General features: G+C 40.4%; 1 protein-coding gene across 14 annotated transcripts in view; it reads left to right on the top strand.

Moving 5' to 3' along the window:
* The window catches only part of SYNE1 (spectrin repeat containing nuclear envelope protein 1), a 491,794-nt gene that overhangs the window by 165,166 nt on the left and 307,167 nt on the right, over window positions 1-19,461 (top strand). For all 14 annotated transcript variants that reach the window (XM_055433423.2, XM_055433430.2, XM_055433426.2 and 11 more), the window contains 10 exons: window positions 1,465-1,623; window positions 1,923-2,087; window positions 3,758-3,892; window positions 6,942-7,100; window positions 7,281-7,489; window positions 8,478-8,586; window positions 10,930-11,094; window positions 12,921-13,088; window positions 14,534-14,704; window positions 15,499-15,639. In XM_055433423.2, coding sequence (XP_055289398.2) covers window positions 1,465-1,623; window positions 1,923-2,087; window positions 3,758-3,892; window positions 6,942-7,100; window positions 7,281-7,489; window positions 8,478-8,586; window positions 10,930-11,094; window positions 12,921-13,088; window positions 14,534-14,704; window positions 15,499-15,639 — 1,581 coding nt within the window. The remainder of the gene's footprint in view (window positions 1-1,464; window positions 1,624-1,922; window positions 2,088-3,757; window positions 3,893-6,941; window positions 7,101-7,280; window positions 7,490-8,477; window positions 8,587-10,929; window positions 11,095-12,920; window positions 13,089-14,533; window positions 14,705-15,498; window positions 15,640-19,461) is intronic.

Here is a 19,461-nt window from a genome sequence, read left to right as displayed (position 1 = left end):
TCTAGGGCTTGCCTGATAGCTCAGTTGGTAAAGAATCCACCTGTAAAGCAGGAGGCCCTGGTTTGATTCCTGGGTCGGGAAGATCCGCTGGAGAAGGGATAGGCTACCCACTCCGGTATTCTTGGGCTTCCCTGGTGGCTCACCTGGTAAAGAATCTGTCTGCAATGTGGGAGACCTGGGTTTGATCCCTGGGTTGGGAAGATCCCCTGGAGAAGGGAAAAGGTACCCACTCCAGTATTCTGGCCTGGAGAATTCCATGGACTGTATAGAACACAGGGTCACAAAGAATCAAACACAACTGCCCGACTTTCACTTTCACTTCAAGATTTTTCTAAAATATGTTACTCTTTTACTTCCTAAATGTTCAAAAAGAACGAGTATATCCTTACTCTGTCTTCCCCAAATAAAACAGAAATCTTTCTCTTAATATTTGCATCTAAGTTACCCAAACTGTTATCCACAGTTTGAACTATTTTTTCAAAGTAATCAAGGATGCTGAAGTGCAAATGGTGTGGATTCAAGTCAAAAAAATGACTGCTTGCCATGGAGCTGAATAATTTCCATGCTGTCTAAGGCAGAAGAAATTGCCAGGATCCCAGGATCCAGTCAGGCATAAAAGGCCTGTGAGTCACCATTGCTTCTCATCTGCAAATGTGTGACAACTGCCAAGTATTCCCAGGCCCACTAGTCTGCTGCCTTTTGTGTTAGAATCTGGGGTCCACTGGGTAGCTCAGTTGGTAAAGAATCCACCTATAATGCAAGAGTCTGCCTACAATGCAGAAGACCTGGGTTCGACCCCTGAGTTGAGAAGATGCCTTGGAGAAGGAAACGGCAACTCACTCCAGTATTCTTGCCTGGGAAATCCCGTGGACAGAGGAGCCTGGTAGGCTACAGTCCATGCAAGAGTCAGACATAATCCACCAACCAACCTGGGGTTCACCGTTTTATTAATGAGGTTGATAGTTTGTGAACCTTAAGAATTCAAATGTTGTATATTTTAGGATATACAAATTATATATACTGCTTCAACTAACTCAGTAAAGTATAATATGCACTGGTATTAAATTTACTGAGGCAGATTATAGCCTGATATGTAGATTGGTTTCATTATTGCTTTTACAATAAATTATGGACCTGTTGGTTGGTAGAAGGAAGGCATGCACCAGGCAGAATAACAATTTTGATGCTCTGTCATTCTCTTGATATTAATAAGGTAGGAGTGAAACGTAAAAGATTTCAGAAACCTCAGCGTGACACTTAAATGCCTTATATAAAAGGCACTGACTTCCGTGATTGCTTAAAACTGTGCTCTTCTGAAAAGCACCACCTCTCCATACTTTCGGTTTCACTTATTGCTGATTAAAAGCCTAAAAGCTATATAATGCTGTTAATGTTTTGTAACGGTTACTCTCATTCTTTCTTGCCCTGTTAAATACTATTGTTGTGAGTTCCCTTTCCTTGTAGGAACTATTGGCTTGTCAAGAAAGCTGTAAGAAAGCCATGACTCAAATTGAGAAAGGCAGTCAGAGTGTTCAGAAGTTTGTGACCTTGAGCAACGTGTTAAAGCGTTTTGATCAGACGAAGCTACAGAGAAAGATTGCAGATATGCATGTTGCTTTTCAGGTAAGTTCACTGCCTGCTTTAGAGATGTGAATGAGGAAAATTCCAAGAAGAAAGACTTGTAATTACCACATTTTACGTCTTCACTCTTGACAAACAGCTCATCTACTGGTGTTTGGAAACCAGTCATTTTACTTCTTCTTTCTCTGGTATTAATATTTAGAAGGGTTGACTATTCTCATCATAATGACATATATTCCTTCCAAGTGTTTTTTGAAAGAAACAGTATTCTTTAACAAATGACATTTTCAGTGACTAGAGATCAATATCCCATTATGGTTATTATTATTTTTTTAATCAAGAATATGGTAAAGAAAACTGGAGACTGGAAGAAACATGTGGAAACCAACAGCCGCTTGATGAAAAAGTTTGAGGAGTCTCGAGCCGAGTTGGAAAAGGTGCTCAGGGTCGCTCAGGAGGGCCTGGAGGAAAAGGGGGACCCGGAAGACCTGCTGAAGAGACACACCGTGAGTGCATCCCACGTGGGCCCGTGAGGACGTGAGGACATGAGCAAGCCATCGTGGGTGAAAAATAAAAAGAGCGTAATGATCTAATACAGAGAAGGAGAGAGAGACAGAGAGAGAGGGAAGAAAAAGAAAATGGAGGGGGAGGAGAGGAAGGGAGGAAGGAAGGGAGGGGAGAGGGAGAAATGAGTCAGGAGCAGGAACTTGTTATACGAGTCCCGAGGAAATGACAGCAAAAAGAACCTCAGAAGCAGTTGATAAGCTGCCCTATAACTGGCCATTCTTGAACCCCTGGAGTAGCAGAGAACCATAGGAGAGAGAATTCAGACTCTCCAAACTACTAATTCATTGTTTAGCTGAAACACTCTTTCATGACCAACATATGCTTTCTAAGAGAGAAGTTTAGGGGGATGGCGAAGTCTTTGTATTTATATCAAACTCTGCCATCTCACACATGGTATAGGTGCCATGTCACTTGAAGTTTGACAGCTGATCTACAACTTGAGACAGTATTGTGAAGCCATCTGCCTGTTAATCATACCCATTTAAATTATATCAGTATTGAGAATATGAGTAATCTGTTAAACAGCATATGGAGATGATTCCCTCTGACAGTGTATACTTTTTTCCTGAAATTTCAGTGGATATTTATGTAAGCCACACTCTCAAATGATGAATGCAATGCATTTGTGATGCAGCTGATGGATTTAGGTTTGATGTCTATGACCATCCAACATCTCATTCAAATTTATGCATCCCTACTCTGCTGTTCTTTCTTTTGAATCACTGTGGCTTCCCAGCATACATAATCCTAAGACTTTGTGAGACTTAACCATGTATATTTGTGCAGTCATTGCATTCATCTGCCCAGGCTACCATTAAAAAAAAAGAAAAAAAAAAACACTGGTTTAGTGGCTTAAGCAATAGGAATTTATTTTCTCAGTTCTGAAAACTAAGTCTGAGATAGGGGAGTAGCCTGGCTGGATTCTGGTGAGGACTCTTCCTGATATGTAGTTGGTTACCTCACTGTGTCCTCACATTCCAGAGATAGGTAGAGGGGAAGATCTTCAATGTCTCCTCTTGAAAAAGGGCACTAATTCCTTCATAAGAGGCCCACCCTTAGATATCATCACACTGCAGGTTAGGGCTTCAACATATGACTTTGATAGGATGGGACGGTGGGGAGGGGGCAACACAATTCAGTCCACAGTTTATGTGCTTGGTGTGAATGCAAAAATGGCTCATAATGAACCAGCAAGGCCTGGAACACACTGCAGTTAGGGAGCGAGGGATCGTGAGGTTTAATCCTGGCTTCCACTCAGCTCTTCTGGCTTTTACCAAAGAGGAACTACTCTGTCCCTGTGGGATCAAGTTTTTAGGATCTCCCATTGGCTGTCTAGAATATTCCATCAAATCTGAAAACTGAAAAGACTTTTTTTCTAAAAAATAAAAAAGTCCTAGTTGAATTTCAGATTGAACGGCTTCTGATTCATCACTGTGGATAATTACATTTTGTTCCTGAAAACAAAATGGTAGTCACCCGGAAGGTTTGAAGAGGGCAGCAGCTGGCTAAGAGGCTTGTTTAGAGGCGTGACTACTTCACTGTCTGGTTTCTGATGCTGCCTTTTCTTCTGCCTGACACTCGTGACCACTCTCCCCGTTCTCCATGTCAGGAGTTTTTCAGTCAGCTGGACCAGAGGGTGCTCAATGCTTTCCTGAAAGCGTGTGACGAGCTCACTGACATCCTCCCTGAGCAAGAGCAGCGGGGCCTGCAGGAAGCTGTCAGAAAGCTCCACAAACAGTGGAAGGTGAGTCAGGACCACACGGGAGGTGAGGGAGGAGAACGTGAGGGTGTGAGGGTTCAATGGTCAGAGAAATTTAGGAACCAGGGAGTGTTGTCATAGTTTGTAATACCTTTCCCACTGAAAAAGCTGAGCTTGAATAAAACAGGATAAACTATGATAGAATTTTGCTTTTCCTGTTTTCTTAAAGATTTTTTTAAATTTATTTTATGTGTGGTTGCACTGGATCTTCTTTGCTGCATGTGGGCTTTCCCAAGTTGCGGTGAGCAGGGGCTACTCTCTAGCTGGCAGTGCATGCGCTTCTCGCTGCAGCAGCTTCTCTTGTTGAAGTGCTCAGGCACTAGGGCACTCTGGCTCAGTAATTGTGGCACACGAGCTTAGTTGCCTAGTGGCACGGGGGATCCTCTGGACCAGGGATTGAACCCATATCCCCTGCATTGGCAGGCAAAGTCTTTAACCACTGGACCACCAGGGAAGTCCTGCTTTTCCTATTTTTAAGTGTCATCAATTTCATTATATTACTTAAGAGTATGCTTTCTTTTCCTGATTATTTTTGGGGATGGGAACATCAAGGCATTTAACTTTTTTAGCGACATTTCATAAACTTTTCCCATCTTAGTTATGTTAGGTGTGCTATTGAAATGACAAGAAATGTTTCTTATAATTTCAGTAGCATGGTGTATGAAATACATCATATGTATATGAATATATATTCTGTATTCATATTTCATGTGAAAGCATCATATATATACATTATGTATGAAAGTGTAAAAGTGTTTATTGCTCACTCGTGTCTGACTCTTTTTGACCCCATGGACTGAAGCCCACCAGGCTCCTCTGTCCACGGAATTCTCCAGGCAAGAATACTGAAGTGGTTAGCCACTTCCTTCTCCAAGGGATCTTCCTAACCCAGGGATAGAACCCAGGTCTCCTGCATTGCAGACAGATTCTTTACGATGGTAAAGAATGGTAGCTGAGCCACCAGTGAAGTCCTATGTATTATACATATTTGTATATAAAGTCTGCAATTATGTACTATATATATACATAGAGATAGATAGGTATATACATATATGTATAGCTATATATACATATAGATGTATATATATATACACCTATATGTTTGAGATTTTCAAGGATTTTGCCATCTGGTTTAGCTTGTTATGATCTGAAACATATAAATGAAAACAATTTATTGGTTAAGGATTCAGTGATGAACAAAGCATAATTCTTTCCCCCAGAGAGCTTAGAGTCCAGTAAGGGAGATGATTAGTTGCAAAATAATAAAAGTACAATATATAATAAGTTCCAAAAAGTATAAGTAATACATTGATGAAAGCTTTGAAAGAGAGAAGTGGACCACTTGGACGGCAGAAAAGAATAAGGCAGGTAATTAGTTTTGAGCTAGGACCTTAAAGAAGCAGCAGAGATCTGGGGGAGGCAGGGAGGAAGAAAGCAAGCTGGAGGGTGTGCCAGGGGCATGCGGGTTTCACTAGGCTCACTGTGATTGGAGTGTCTTGCGTGGGCTTGTCGCATGGAAGCCGACTTCAGAATCTGCATGTCAGGGGAAGCAACTGTAGGTGACGGGGCCCTTTGAAGGTATCATCCTTGGGGCAGACTGGAGGAAGCTACTCTAGCAGCAGACTCCCAAGTGATGCTCTAAGGGAATATTGAGTGGTGAATTTCATATGTTTTAGCTGAAGGAGTCATGAGATCCAGAAAATAGGCAGCTGGAACACTCTCCATCAGGTTATGTCACTTTCTGGATTTTGTTTTTCTAACCTCAGTAATATAGGTTAAAAATTTCAGCCCTGTGCATAAGAAAAACACAATTAAAGAAATACCTTTTAAAATAGATAACCAACAAGAACCTGCTATATAGTACAAGGAACTATAATCAATATTTTGTAATAACCCATAAGGGAAATAATCTGAAAATATATATATGTGTATATATTTTTATATATTTGTATAATAATTGAATCACTTTGCTGTACACCTGACATTGTAAATCAGTTATGCTTCAATAAAAATAAAAAAGAAATACCTTTTTATTTGCTAAATTTGAATTTTTTTAAAAAAAGATGCTTACAGAAATCCAAGCTTTTAAAGATGTCTTTGAGGTTTAACGTTATCAAAAATGTACTGTGCAATAGAGACTAATTGAAGGCTGTATTTTATTTTACATACACACACACACATACATTCAACTCTCTGAGATATAACCTGTCCTAGTCTTTCCAAAGCCTTAACTCATTTTTCTCATCCATTATCTCAGTGTTTTATGTTGAAGGTAATCTTTTAAATGGCATAGGAGACAAGTAGGCTAAAAATAAATTGTACAACTAAAGGGAATGATGAAGCTTATCCTGGTATCAAAGAAGAATGTAAAAAGTTTCCCATTGTCAGGGAGCCACTGTTTGTGTGCTGGCTTGCTTGTTTTCTTAGTGTATGCTCTGAGGAAAAGAGGATGTGACAGGTGGTCAAGCCGTGGGCTGCTTAATCCTGGCTTTTTCACAATAAGGTGCACCCCCTCAGCCCCTGTGTAGTGAGCATAATATCTGTCCTTCCTACATCATAGGGCTGTTGACAAAATTTAAAAGGACACATGCTAGGGAGAGGGTGTATGGAATCAGTATGTGATTTAGAATCAAATCCAGCTTTTCTACTTAACCTTGAGCCTCAAGGGCCTGATCTTTAAAATAGGAATAATAATACCATATAGGGCTATTAAAGTTAAATAGGATAATCACTGTGGAAACACCCAACTCACAGCAGGCTGAAAAGATTGGCTGTGGTCCTGGTACTTGGAAAAGCACAGAGTCTCAGTGCTGATGATAAGGGATTAAGTCACATTTGGGCTAAGCTGTCCAGGTGGCTCAGTGGTTAAGAATATGCCTGCCAATGCAGGAAAGGTCAGAGAAACGGGTTCAATCCCTGGGTTGGGAAGATCCCCTGGAAGAGGAACTATCTCATTATTTTCTGCCACTTCAGTGGGAAATGTACATGATCAGGAATGGTATCCTATTTTCTGGACTCTTCCTATGGCATGCAGGATCTTCAAGCAGAAGCTCCGTATCATTTGCTTCATCTGAAGATTGAGGTGGAGAAGAAGAGGTTCTTAGCTTCTGTGGAAGAGTGCAAAGCTGAGCTGGACCGAGAGACCAAGCTGGTGCCCCAGGAAGGCAGCGAAAAAATCATCAAAGAACACAGGGTATGTCCCAGGAAGTCCCAGTGTCCCTTCAAGTATATCACTGATGCTTGCGTTTGGGTCTGAAAACACTCAATAGCTTAATTACTTTATACTGCTAGACTAGATAGGAATAGGCCATGAAAATATGGCAGTCTTGTGCGGATTCTCACAGAGATTATATAAATGTTTACTGCTCACTAGATCTTCTTCAGTGACAAGGGCCCTCACCATCTCTGTGAGAGAAGGTTACAGCTCATTGAAGAACTGTGTCTGAAACTTCCAGTCCGGGACGTAGTCCGGAACACACCTGAGGCCTGTCACGTGACCCTCAAGGAGCTCAGAGCTGCCATCGACTGCACCTACGTGAAGCTGGTGGGAGACCCAGACAAATGGAAGGACTACACGAGCAGGTAGTTGTGGGTGGCTCCCAGAGAAGGACATGGTCTTTCATAATTATTTTAATTCCAACATCGTTGCAAAACAAATCATGAAATACGTTTCATCTTACGCAAAGAAGAAAATCAGATGGTATGATTTTGTACATGCTCTTGTACAAAAATGCTTCATTGAATTTAAAGAATGAGTTTCAGTTACAAAACTGAAACAGGGCTTCCCTGGTCACTCAGCTGGTAAAGAATCTGCCTGCAATGCAGGAGACCCCATTTTGATTCCTGGGTCAGGAAGTTCCCCTGGAGAAGGGATAGGCTACCCACTCCAATATTCTTGGGCTTCCCCTGTGGCTCAGCTGGTAGAGAATCCACCTGCAATGTGGGAGACCTGGGTTTGATCCCTGGGTTGGGAAGATCCCCTGGAGAAGGGAACAGCTACCCACTCCAGTATTCTGGCCTGGAGAATTCCGTGGACTATACAGTCCAAGGGGTCGCAAAGAGTCAGACTCGACTGAGCAACTTTCACTTTCACTTTCAGTCAGAAACGAGTGAAGCACATTACTTCCAGGTGACTCAGATGTTGTTCCTTTGAATCAGAATTCGGCAATCTCTTTCTCTCTGATTTCCTCATGTCCCCGCAAAAGGGACTTCTGCCTCTTTGGGTTTCTGTTCCTGGTGGAGACACATGAGGACAGACAGCATACCTTCCTAACTTCCATGTGCCCAGACTCTGCAACGCATCTTCCTCCACCACTGAGCTCCATCTGCTCTGCTTTTCCTTTGGTTCAAGTGACTGAGCCCAGAGGTAGTCTCTCCTGCCTTGAGCTTCATGTGGAAGGAACCATTGCCAGGAAATTTGTTAATCGGTTTACTAATGAGTTGAAAGAAATGTGTTAACCCATTTTCTCATCAGTTGATTATCAAATTTCCATGCATAAATTCAAAATAGAAAATGTATTCTAACCCCGGGGATATTTTTTCCCTAATAAGAAAATACCTGTTATTTCAGAATTTCTGAGTTCTCCTCTTGGATATCTGCAAAGGAGACCCAGTTAAAGGGGATTAAGAATGAGACCATTGATACTGCTAATCAAGGAGAAGTTAAACGTGCTCTGGAGGTAAGTTCTGGGCCACTTTTTTTTTTGTTATTAGAAAATAATAAAAAAAAATAATGGCAACAGTCTAACTGATGTCTTGTTTTCTTTCTATTAAAAAATTGACTTCCTGAAAATTGTCTTAAAATAAGCCTCCCCCTGTTACTGTGGAGAACTGTAGGGGTGTTCTCTATGGAATCATTGTTAGCTCTGAGATTTAGTCATGTTCAGTGGTGCCTCTAATTCCTCTTTAGCTAATGGGGAATATTGCGAGGAAAATTGTATGCATGGGCATACAACACAGTGGATATCAAGAATAGTCTTGGAAAACAAGAACACTGAAGGTCTTTGTACGTTTTCAGCCACTCAAAAGCTGGGTTACAGAAGATGAGAGAACTGGGCACAATCTCTAAGCATCGTTTCTATGTCACTTGCAGCTTGGGTTGGATCAGTCCCTGCGAGCATGGGTACTGCCTGATAAACCCAGCCAGGGCAACAGAACCTCAGGCCTGAATCCAGCTTGCAGTCTGTGAATGGCACACAGCAACCCTCTCCCTCTTATCTTGGCTCTTGCCTTTGTAGACACACACTGTTGTGAATGTTATTTATCTTTCAGTATTTTGAACCACTGCAAGTCACAGAGTTGTTGATGAGAATATGTTGTGTTGTTTAGTCGCTAAGTTGTATCTAACTCTTTTGCGACCTCACGGACCTTAGACCACCAGGCTTCTATATCCATGGGATTTCCAACACAAGAATACTGGAGTGGGTTGCCATTTCCTTCTCCAGGGAATCTTCCCTACCCAGGAATTGAACCTGAGTCTCCTGCATTGGCAGGCAGGTCTTTACTGCTGAGCCACCAGTGAATCCCTGATAAGAATGCATTTCCTTTCTGTTCCCTCCTCTGATTTTCATTTTTTCCCTATTAAATTTGTAATCCCTTGGCTTCCCTGGTGACTCAGAGGTCAAAGCATCTGCCTGCAATGCGGGAGACCAGGGTTCGATCCTTGCATTGGGAAGATCCCTTGGAGAAGGAAATGGCAACCCACTCCAGTATTCTTGCCTGGAGAATCCCATGGAAGGAGGAGCCTGGTAGGCTATAGTTCACGGGATCACAAAGAGTCAGACACGACTGAGCGGCTTCACTTTCACTTTCATGCTAGAAGTACTCAACAATACCAGTTCCGTCTATAGACGGATGTCTGTGTTTGCTCTTGGTTGCTCTTGTAGTACCAAAAAGTTCGTATCTTGAAATGAAGAAAGCATTTGCTTCTAAAACCAACTATTTCCTCTGTAGGTATTGTCTCTGTGAGACCCTCTTGTAACAACACAAGCAGTCGGAGTCCACAGCTCTCAGCTACCCAAAGCAGATGCAGGAGGGAGAGGCAGCCCCAGGCACCATTCCCCTGGTCCGCAGTCCTACAAGGGCTGATGCCTAGGGTCTTTCTGGTATCATCTTAGCTAGTTAGTCTTCTCTTCCTGGATTAGAGCTGAGCTCCTGTTTGTGCACCTTACTATCTGGGGTGTTGACTTCCAAAAACCAACCAAAGTGAAACATAAAATATGAGCTAATGATGATTCATGGGGTCACAAAGAGTTGGACACGACTGAGCGACTGAATTGAACTGAACTGAATGAATTTAAAATAAATCTTTGTGCTCAGCTGCTCAGTCATGTCTGACTCTGCGGCCCCATGAACTGTATCCCACCAGGGTTCTCTGTCAGTGGCACTTTTCAGGCAAGAATACTGGAGTGGGTGCCATTTCCTACTCCAGGGAGTCTTGCCAACCTAGGGATCGAACCCGCATCTCTTGTGTCTTCTGCACTGGCAAGTGGATTCTTTACCACTAGCACCATAAATCTTTAGAGCATCCATAATAATATTAACCAACTAAATTCTTCAATGAAAGAAACCCACTAATTTAAAAAAGGACTCTGTCAATTTCCTTTTTTTTTTCCAAAAAAATACAGTATTCCTTCCAACTCACAGAAAATAAGGTGAAAAAGTATATGTTATAATTTCCAGTTCTGTGTCACATATTCTACAGTGCTTTTGGAAGCATCTTTGTTGTGATCAAGGAAATGTCTGTAAATATGTAGACATCTAGTTACAGAGGGAATTTTTGGTATAGAGAACACTGATTTTACACATCGGGTTTTGACATTGGGAAAACAGTTCCTTCTAGCATTCATAGACTTTGGTTAAAGACATGAACAAAAAGTGAAATAAGTAGGCACTGTGTTGGTGAATGAATGTCTGGCTCGTCTACCTCTGTGTTACAAACCTTCTTAGCTTGAGTTCTTTCTTACTGGAAAGTTATGATTCACAGTTTTGTTTTGCTCATCAAAAGTGTTCTTTCATTCCAGGAGATCAGAAGTGGTATTACCAAAAAAGGGGAGACTCTCGGCTGGCTGAAATCCAGGCTTAAAATTCTGATTGAAGTTTCTTCTGAGGATGAAGCCCAAAAGCAAGGAGATGAGCTGGCAAAATTATCTAGTTCTTTCAAGGCTCTCGGGACTTTGTTGTCAGAGGTAAACTATTTATTCACACACTAAATGGAAGCTCTGGCTGAAGAGTCTGGAAGGTTCCTTTGGGTTTCTAACAAATAATTTTATTTAAAATGTGTATTAATAGTTTAAACTGAATGGTTATAACAAACACTTATGTATATGGAGATTGGTGGGGAAGATGAGCAGAATCTTTGCTCTGGTAGTCTGTGCCATTATTGGATATGTTATTAATAGTTCAGGTTCACCATCTATATTTAAAGTGCAAAGCTTCTAAATCCATACTTTTACTAGAAGCATTATTTCATGGTCAGTTTCAGGTAAATTACAGAGTTTAAGAACCCAGGTTTGAGAGTCAGACAAGCCCACTGGTAGAGTTTAACTCTGATACCCCATCTCCTAGTTAACCATGAGCTTAAAATGGATAAAAATACCCCAAAAGTTAACTTCAAGAATTGAATGCAATACTGTATGTAAAGCACTTAGTACAGTGCCTGAAGTGAAGTGAAATTCGCTCAGACGTGTCCAACTCTGCAACCCCATGGATTATAGTCCCTGGAATTCTCCAGGCCAGAATACTGGAGTTTTGGGTAGCCTTTCCCTTCTCCAGGGGATCTTCCCAACCCCGGGATCGGACCAGGTCTCCTGATTGCAGGCAGATTCCTTACCAGCTGAGCCACAAGGGAATCCTGTACAGTGCTGCTACTGCTAAGTCACTTCAGTCGTGTCCGACTCTGTGTGACCCCATAGACGGAAGCCCACTGGGCTCCCCCTTCCCTGGGATTCTCCAGGCAAGAACACTGGAGTGGGTTGCCATTTCCTTCTCCAATGTGTGAAAGTGAAAAGTGAAAGTGAAGTCACTCAGTCGTGTCCGACCCTTAGTGACCCCATGGACTGCAGCCTACCAGGCTCCTCCATCCATGGGATTTTCTAGGCAAGAGTACTGGAGTAGCTTGCCATTGCCTTCTCCTGTACAGTGCCTAGAACAGAGTAAATAACTGATGCTGTGCTGTGCTCAGTCGTCTCCGACTCTTTGTGACCCCATGGACTGTAGCCCGCCAGGCTCCTCTGTACGGGGAATTTTCCAGACAAGAATACTTGAGTAGGTTGCCATTTCCTACTTCAAGGGATCTTCTTGTCCCAGGGATTGAAACTGCATCTCTTGCCTCTCCTGCGTTGGCACTGAGCCACCTGGGAAGCCCAAATAACTGATAGCTAATAAGAGCAACACATTCACGTTGAGCCAGCAGGCTGGTAAAATCTCTTTTAGGCAAGATCTACTCACTTTAAACTTCTTTATATACATTTCAATGTTTATAGTCCTTTGTATACTACACAAGACCATCTATTTCATTTCTAGTAAGGCCACATTTGGCTTCTCTGGTGGCTCAGCGGTAAAGAATCCTCTGGCAATGCAGAAGCTTCAGGAGATGTGGGTTTGATCCCTGAGTCAGGGAGGTTCCCTGGAGGAGGGCATGGCAACCCACTCCAGCATTCTTCCCTGGAAAATCCCATGTACAGTGGAGCCTGGCAGGGTACAGTCCATAGGGTCGCAAAGTCAGACATGACTGAAGCAACTTAGCATGCATGCACAAGGCCACGTTTACCCTTAGCAAGAATATTTTTACTGACCAAGTTGTCCTACGAATCTGATGACTTTGTATTTGGGAAGATAATGTAAGAATGTAAAGTACAGCAAATAGTTATCAGGATTTCTTGAAATCATTTATAAACTTGGATAGAAAAAAATAATCATTTGGCTGACTTATAGTTCCCTGATTCTGAAAGATCTGAAATTCTCTATAGATGTTCCTAATCTAACAGTTTGATTGATTTTCATGAAAATCTAGGTTGAAAAGATGTTAAGCAACTTTGGAGACTGTGTCCAGTACAAAGAAATAGTCAAAAGTTCCCTGGAAGAGTTAATCACTGGCTCTAAAGAAGTCCAGGAAGAAGCCGAGAAGATCTTGGACACTGAAAATTTGTTTGAAGCACAACAACTACTCCTTCATCACCAGGTAGAATGCCTCTTTACTCTGGGGCATTTCTGCAAAGTCTACTATTTACTGAGTTCCAGATGGAGGAAGAGTAAGACTCTCCGCTGACTTGAGTGGGGAAGATGGGGAGCTTGGGAAGGAACTCAGTCGAATAGTTAAAAGAACTTGGCGCTTCGGTTCTCTTTATTAAATATTAAATATTTCAGAATATCTTGAAAGAAAAATTCTTAGCCAGTGTGATTTGATGATACCAAAATGTTCAAGGAATATTGTGGAAGGAAAATTGATTTAGCTATGAAAACTTTCATAAAACACTAAATTATCCTTTTGTTGATAGAGAGGGAAAGCCTAAACAAACTATCTCATATTTGAGATGACTATTCTTTTATTATGTTACAATCTTTGATCTTCAGTTTACAACTTTGAATACATCTTGCTTTGGGAAATTATAACTAACATGCAGTACCAGTCCTTTCTAAAGAATGTGCTCCCACAAAGGATTAAAACTGAAACTAAAGAAGCTCTGGTACATGTATTGATAATTAGCAATTTTAATCAGCTTTACTTGTCAAATTCAAGAGAAGTGAAAGTATGATTCAAATTAATCTAATGGCAGAATTTTAGCCGACTTAATGTATAGGAAAATGTTAAGTAATTGTCTATATAATAATATATCAAAATGGAAGTTGCATTGAAGTAGTTGTAAAAGAGCAGCCTTTAGACTTCAAAAAAATGCTTAGTGCTATATTGTTTCAATCACTGGTAAAAATGTTGTTTGGGTTTCAGTTTACTTTAAATCAGAGAAATATGAAATTATAGCTATCACAGTAATATATTAATATTAAAACTCTTCATTTCTTGAACCAACTGCTTGGTTATATGGTGTGTTTACTTTGTGAAAATTCGTAAGTTGTATTTTGAGATTTGTGTACCGATTTTGCTTGTACATCCTACTTCAATAAAATATTTATTTTAAAACACACCTTTCCTCAGATATCTTAACATATTAATAATACTGAATATACCCTGGACTTAAATCTCTTAATATTAGCATTTTTACAGCATGATTGATTTTTAAAAATTGGAATTGGGACTTTGTGTTTCTAGGCAGAATATAGTTCTTCAAGGAGAATTATGCCAAATGAATAGTTTTGCCAGATTTCATCTGGGGTATTGCACAAAATATTATATGTTGTCTAGCTCTGCACACAGTTAAAACACTCAGACCAAATTATGTTGTTTCCCATTAAAAAACATAAAATATTTATAACTAATGCCCATATTTGACTATCACAGAGCCTTCATTACCATCTTAACTATCCATCTTAAGTTTAAAATGCAATTTAGGTCCCAGCTCAGGAGATTTTGCCTTTCTGTACCTCCATTATAGCGTGGGTGTTTATGTCCCTACTTAGTTGCTTAAGAGAGTTAACATTTCTATCCATCTGTTGAACAAATGCTTCCAGCAAAAGACAAAGAGAATCAATGCAAAGAAGAAGGACGTGCAGCAGCAGATCGCGCAGGCTCAGCAGGGAGAAGGTGGGCTGCCTGGGCGAGTCCAAGAGGAGCTGCAGAAGCTGGAGAGCACCCTGGACAGCGTGGAGCACAGTAGGGAGAAACAGGAGCGCCGCATCCAGGTGGGAGACCGGATATTACGTCATAGGCTGCATTGTCTTCCGGGTCACAAGTTACCTCTCCTACTAGCGGGAGCAAATACTTATTTTTCCTGCCTCCGAGGTGCCAACGTTCTGTTAAACGCTCCATGAGTGATCTCTTTTAATCATAGCATCAGCTTTGTGAGATGGGTACTGTAATTAGCACGTTTTCCGAGAGTGGATGCTTAAAAATAGAGTTTGAGGATTTTCCCTAAAAATCGATAGTAAAGCTAGGGTTTGAATCCACTCCAACAAATCCAGAAATTTGTTGCTGGATAATTTCACTTTTCTGGACAGTCCAACAGTCACATCTTTATGATTTATTGTGCCCTTAATGCATACAAGTTAATGTGTTCTTGGATTTTTATTTCCACCTACTGACTGCCCGCTCAAATGGGAGTCTGTCTCCCTTCTTCCTTCTGTCTCTCTCTTCTCTCTTCCCTTTAATCCTTTATTTTCTTGAGATACATTGAAGGGTTTCTTTCCCTTGTCCCATACCTACAGTTAAGTAATATCCTTAGATTCATAGGGCTTTGTAGCAGATAGAAAATTTTGAGTCCTAGGCCACATATCCTTTTTGTAGGTGAACTGAGACTCAAGAAGGGAAATTCTTATAGAAGATGTAAGGATGATCTTTAGTCAGTATAGTCGTTTGACATTGGAACTGAGAGTTAACTGGAAGTTCACAGCCTAACAAATGAATGAAAATGTGACTGTATTTTGTGAGGCATTGAATTCATTCATAACATGATATATTGTTGTTTTTTCAAATTCAGGTCACATTAAGAAAATGGGAGAGATTTGAAACAAACAAAGAGACAGTGGTCAGATACCTTTTTCAAACAGGTTCCAGCCATGAGCGCTTCTTGAGTTTTAGCAGTTTGGAAAGCTTATCTTCAGAATTGGAACAGACAAAGGTATATTGGCAAGACCATATAGTCCTTTGGTACCGTTGATTCCCATGAAAAGCTGTTTCTACTTCATCATGTCATTAATTATTGTAATTATTCATTTAGTCAATTCTTATTGTTTATGGTTCATTCTTCAATACATTGGTCAAGTCACTCTGGGGAATGAAAACATAAATAAGATTTAAACATCAAGATGTAAGAGCAAGTTTTCATTAAAGTGGAAAATGATTAGTTTCCTAGTAGATGGATAAAGTTCTAAAACCTCTTTCTGAAGGCAGTGATATTTTTAACTAAACCTTGAAGGGCAGAGAAGACACAGAAAAGCAGAGTTTGGGGCAGAAAACGAGCATTCCTGTAACAGGAAACGCCGTGAAGTATTAAAGTGTGAGAAATGGGAATTCGCTGTTGTAAAGGAGAAACAGAGAAGTGAAGTTTTAAAGGAAATTTGGACTGCATGGCAAAGACTCTTGAAGGTCTCTAGCATTACTCTCTACCCTTAAAGTTTTGTAAGAAAGAGTCACATGACCAGAAGAGCTGTACTTTGGGGAGATGAGGGAGATGAGTTTTTAAGCTGGTGTAGAACTGTCTGGTCATGGGTTCTGATTATAAAGTCATTCATTGCTTGTGTACATGAAGAAGAACGTGAATTAGGGTAATGGGGTTGGCAATGGATATATAAGAACAGATGTAAAAGGGACAGAATGAAGGAAGAGAGGATGATATCCAAGGTTCTGAGCCTGACAGAGATAATAGTAGCAAGACAGGAAATTGGGTTAGCTGTTAGTAGAGGGAGATGAACAAAATGTGAAACATCACATTTACTATTTGCTGGTCTAATTAGTTGATGGCTGTCATTTTCTTTAATCACCAAAATAGTCCTTAGAGATAGATGCCATTATTAATCACGTTGTATAAATGAGAAGATATAGGGTACAAAATTGTTACTGAATTTATCTTAGATCTTGGAATTACTAATTGGTGAGGTGGGGATTCAAACTCAAGAGCTCTGAGTCTCGAGCCCATAACCTCACATATAACTGTATTATATTTTCATTAAAAAAAACTGAGCTACTTTACTGGTTGTTTATATATGCTGCTGCACATGCGTATGACAGCTGGAATAATTGTTCTCTCTTTCTTTGTTTACTTATTGTTAATACAGCTTTCATGCCTGTTGTAATCCTTGAGTGGCCATACTGAGGAACTTGAGGGTTTTCTGTCTGCCACTGCGTGTTTATAGCAATGTCATGTTTAGTGTTCATAACAAGGTTTTACTGATGAGGGAATGGGAATTCAGAGTTACGTGGCTCAAACACCTAAGTTATATGGCTGTCAGAATCCATTCTCTCTTGCTGCTTCCTGCCACCGCTCATGTCTTCTTAGCATTTAGAGATAAAGCCTTATAACAGTATTCTCAGTTCTGTTCAGTTCAGTCTCTCAGTCGTGTCTGACTCTTTGCGACCCCATGAATCACAGCACTCCAGGCCTCCCTGTCCACCACCAACTCCCGGAGTTCACTCAAATTCAAGTCCATCGAGTCGATGATGCCATCCAGCCATCTCATTCTCTGTCATCCCCTTCTCCCCCTGCCCCCAATCCCTCCCAGCATCAGAGTATTTTCCAGTGAGTCAACTCGTCACATGAGGTGGCCAAAGTATTGGAGCTTCAGCCTTAACATCAGTCCTTCTAGTGAACACCCAGGACTGATCTCCTTTAGAATGGACTGGTTGGATCTCCTTGGAGTCCAAGGGACTCTCAAGAGTCTTCTCCAACACCACAATTCAAAAGCATCAATTCTTCGGCAATCAGCTTTCTTCACAATCCAACTCTCACATCCATACATGACCACAGGAAAAACCATAGCCTTGACTAGACGGACCTTGGTTGGCAAAGTAATGTCTCTGCTTTTTAACATGCTATCTAGGTTGGTCATAACTTTCCTTCCAAGGAGCAAGCGTCTTTTAATTTCATGGCTGCAATCAGCATCTGCAGTGATTTTGGAGCCCCGAAAAATAAAGTCTGACACTGTTTCCACTGTTTCCCCATCTATTTCCCATGAAGTGATGGGACCAGATGCCATGATCTTAGTTTTCTGAATGTTGAGCTTCAAGCCAACTTTTTCACTCTCCTCTTTCACTTTCATCAAGAGGCTTTTGAGTTCCTCCTCACTTTCTGCCATAAGGGTGGTGTCATCTGCGTATCTGAGGTTATTGATATTTCTCCCGGAAATCTTGATTCCATCCTGTGCTTCTTCCAGCCCAGCGTTCCTCATGATGTACTCTGCATATAAGTTAAATAAGCAGGGTGACAATATACAACCTTAACGTACTCCTTTTCCTACAGTATTCTAGTTTTATCTAATTTGGTTTTTATCAGCATCATTCTGTTCTTCGGATTCCTCTGCATTGTGCTTTCCCCATATGTGGCTCCCACAAAATGCTCTTAGATTGAATGTATATTTTTGTTATTGTTCAGCTGCTAAGTCCTATCTGATTCTTTGAAACCTCATGGACTGCAGCACGCCAGTCTCCTCTGTCTTTTACTGTCTCCTGGAATTTGCTCAAATTCACGTCTGTTGAGTTCATGATGATGTCTAACCATCTCATCCTTTGCCACTCTCTTCTCCTTTTGTCTTCAATCTTTCCCAACATGATCTTTTCCAGTGAGTCAGCTCTTTGCATCAGGTGGCCAAAATATTCAAGCTTCAGCTTCAGCATCAGTCCTTCCAATGAATATTCAGACTTGATTTCCTTTAGGATTGACTGGTTTGATCTCCTTGTAGTCCAAGGGACTCTCGAAAGTCTTCAGCATCACAAGTTGAAAGCATCAATTCTTTGCAATGTATCTAAGCATTTTCAAACATAACTCTTCTTTCTCCATTTTTTTCTGGGTTCTGAAAAATACTAGGAGGAAAAAACACTATTTTACACTTCTGATTTTGTTCATGGGGTTCTGCTGTTATTCGCAGTTTAACATATAGTGATAGCATTTAATGATTTAATAGATGCTTATAACCACAGAATTTAATGTTTTGACAGTACATACTGTATTTTAGGATATTATAAATCTCTCTGTCATAAGGAAGCTGTACTTACTGATCTTTTATTCTTTCAAATTTCAGGGTACTCTCTGAAGTAATGTTGATAATCTATGAGGACGTTAAATCTTTCAAACATGAAGATGCAATAGTATTATGTAGTAACTATCTTATATTGCATTATGTAATAATTCTGAGAGATGTGTAAGAAAAGGCAACTATCAGAAGTTTGATTTTTCAAAATCATTTACATTACTTATTTAAGAGAGAGGAGTTTATGATCAAAATGTAAACCTTCTCTGATATAATCCAGGAGAAGAAATGAGATGCTAAGTTACTCAAAATTGTCTCTGGGTTTACCTTTCCTAATTCAGTATTCAGTAGATTTACGAGGCAAAATTGAGACAACTAAAATTTCCTTATACCTCAAATATACTAAGTTAATTTTTGAATTAAGGTAGTTCACTATTATTGAAAATCAGTGTGTGAACTTCATAAATGATTTTGTCCTCAATTTTATGTGATGGACATAAAAAAATGATAAGTACCATTGTCAGAGTGCCGGGTACTTAAAAATGAAGTTACTAGTGAAATGCTAACAGTGACCTTAGTGAGAACAGTTTTACTATCTGCATTTTATATAAAAGAGCCTGAAAAATAATTTGTCAAACAACTAGTAATTAGCAAATCCAGAATCCTAGTTCAGGTTTGACTGGTTCAAAATTTTTCTTCTTTCCTTTGTGTAGTATATGGATATATGGTAGATAAGATTTAACAGCATCAAGATCAGT

This window comes from Moschus berezovskii, chromosome 10 (assembly GCF_049115385.1).
Source record: "Moschus berezovskii isolate FMDL1 chromosome 10, NW_MosBer_1.0, whole genome shotgun sequence".
In the NCBI taxonomy this organism is placed as follows: domain Eukaryota; kingdom Metazoa; phylum Chordata; class Mammalia; order Artiodactyla; family Moschidae; genus Moschus; species Moschus berezovskii.
The sequence above is the reverse complement of the archived record's forward strand: the minus strand, read 5'-3'. Positions and strand labels throughout refer to the sequence as shown.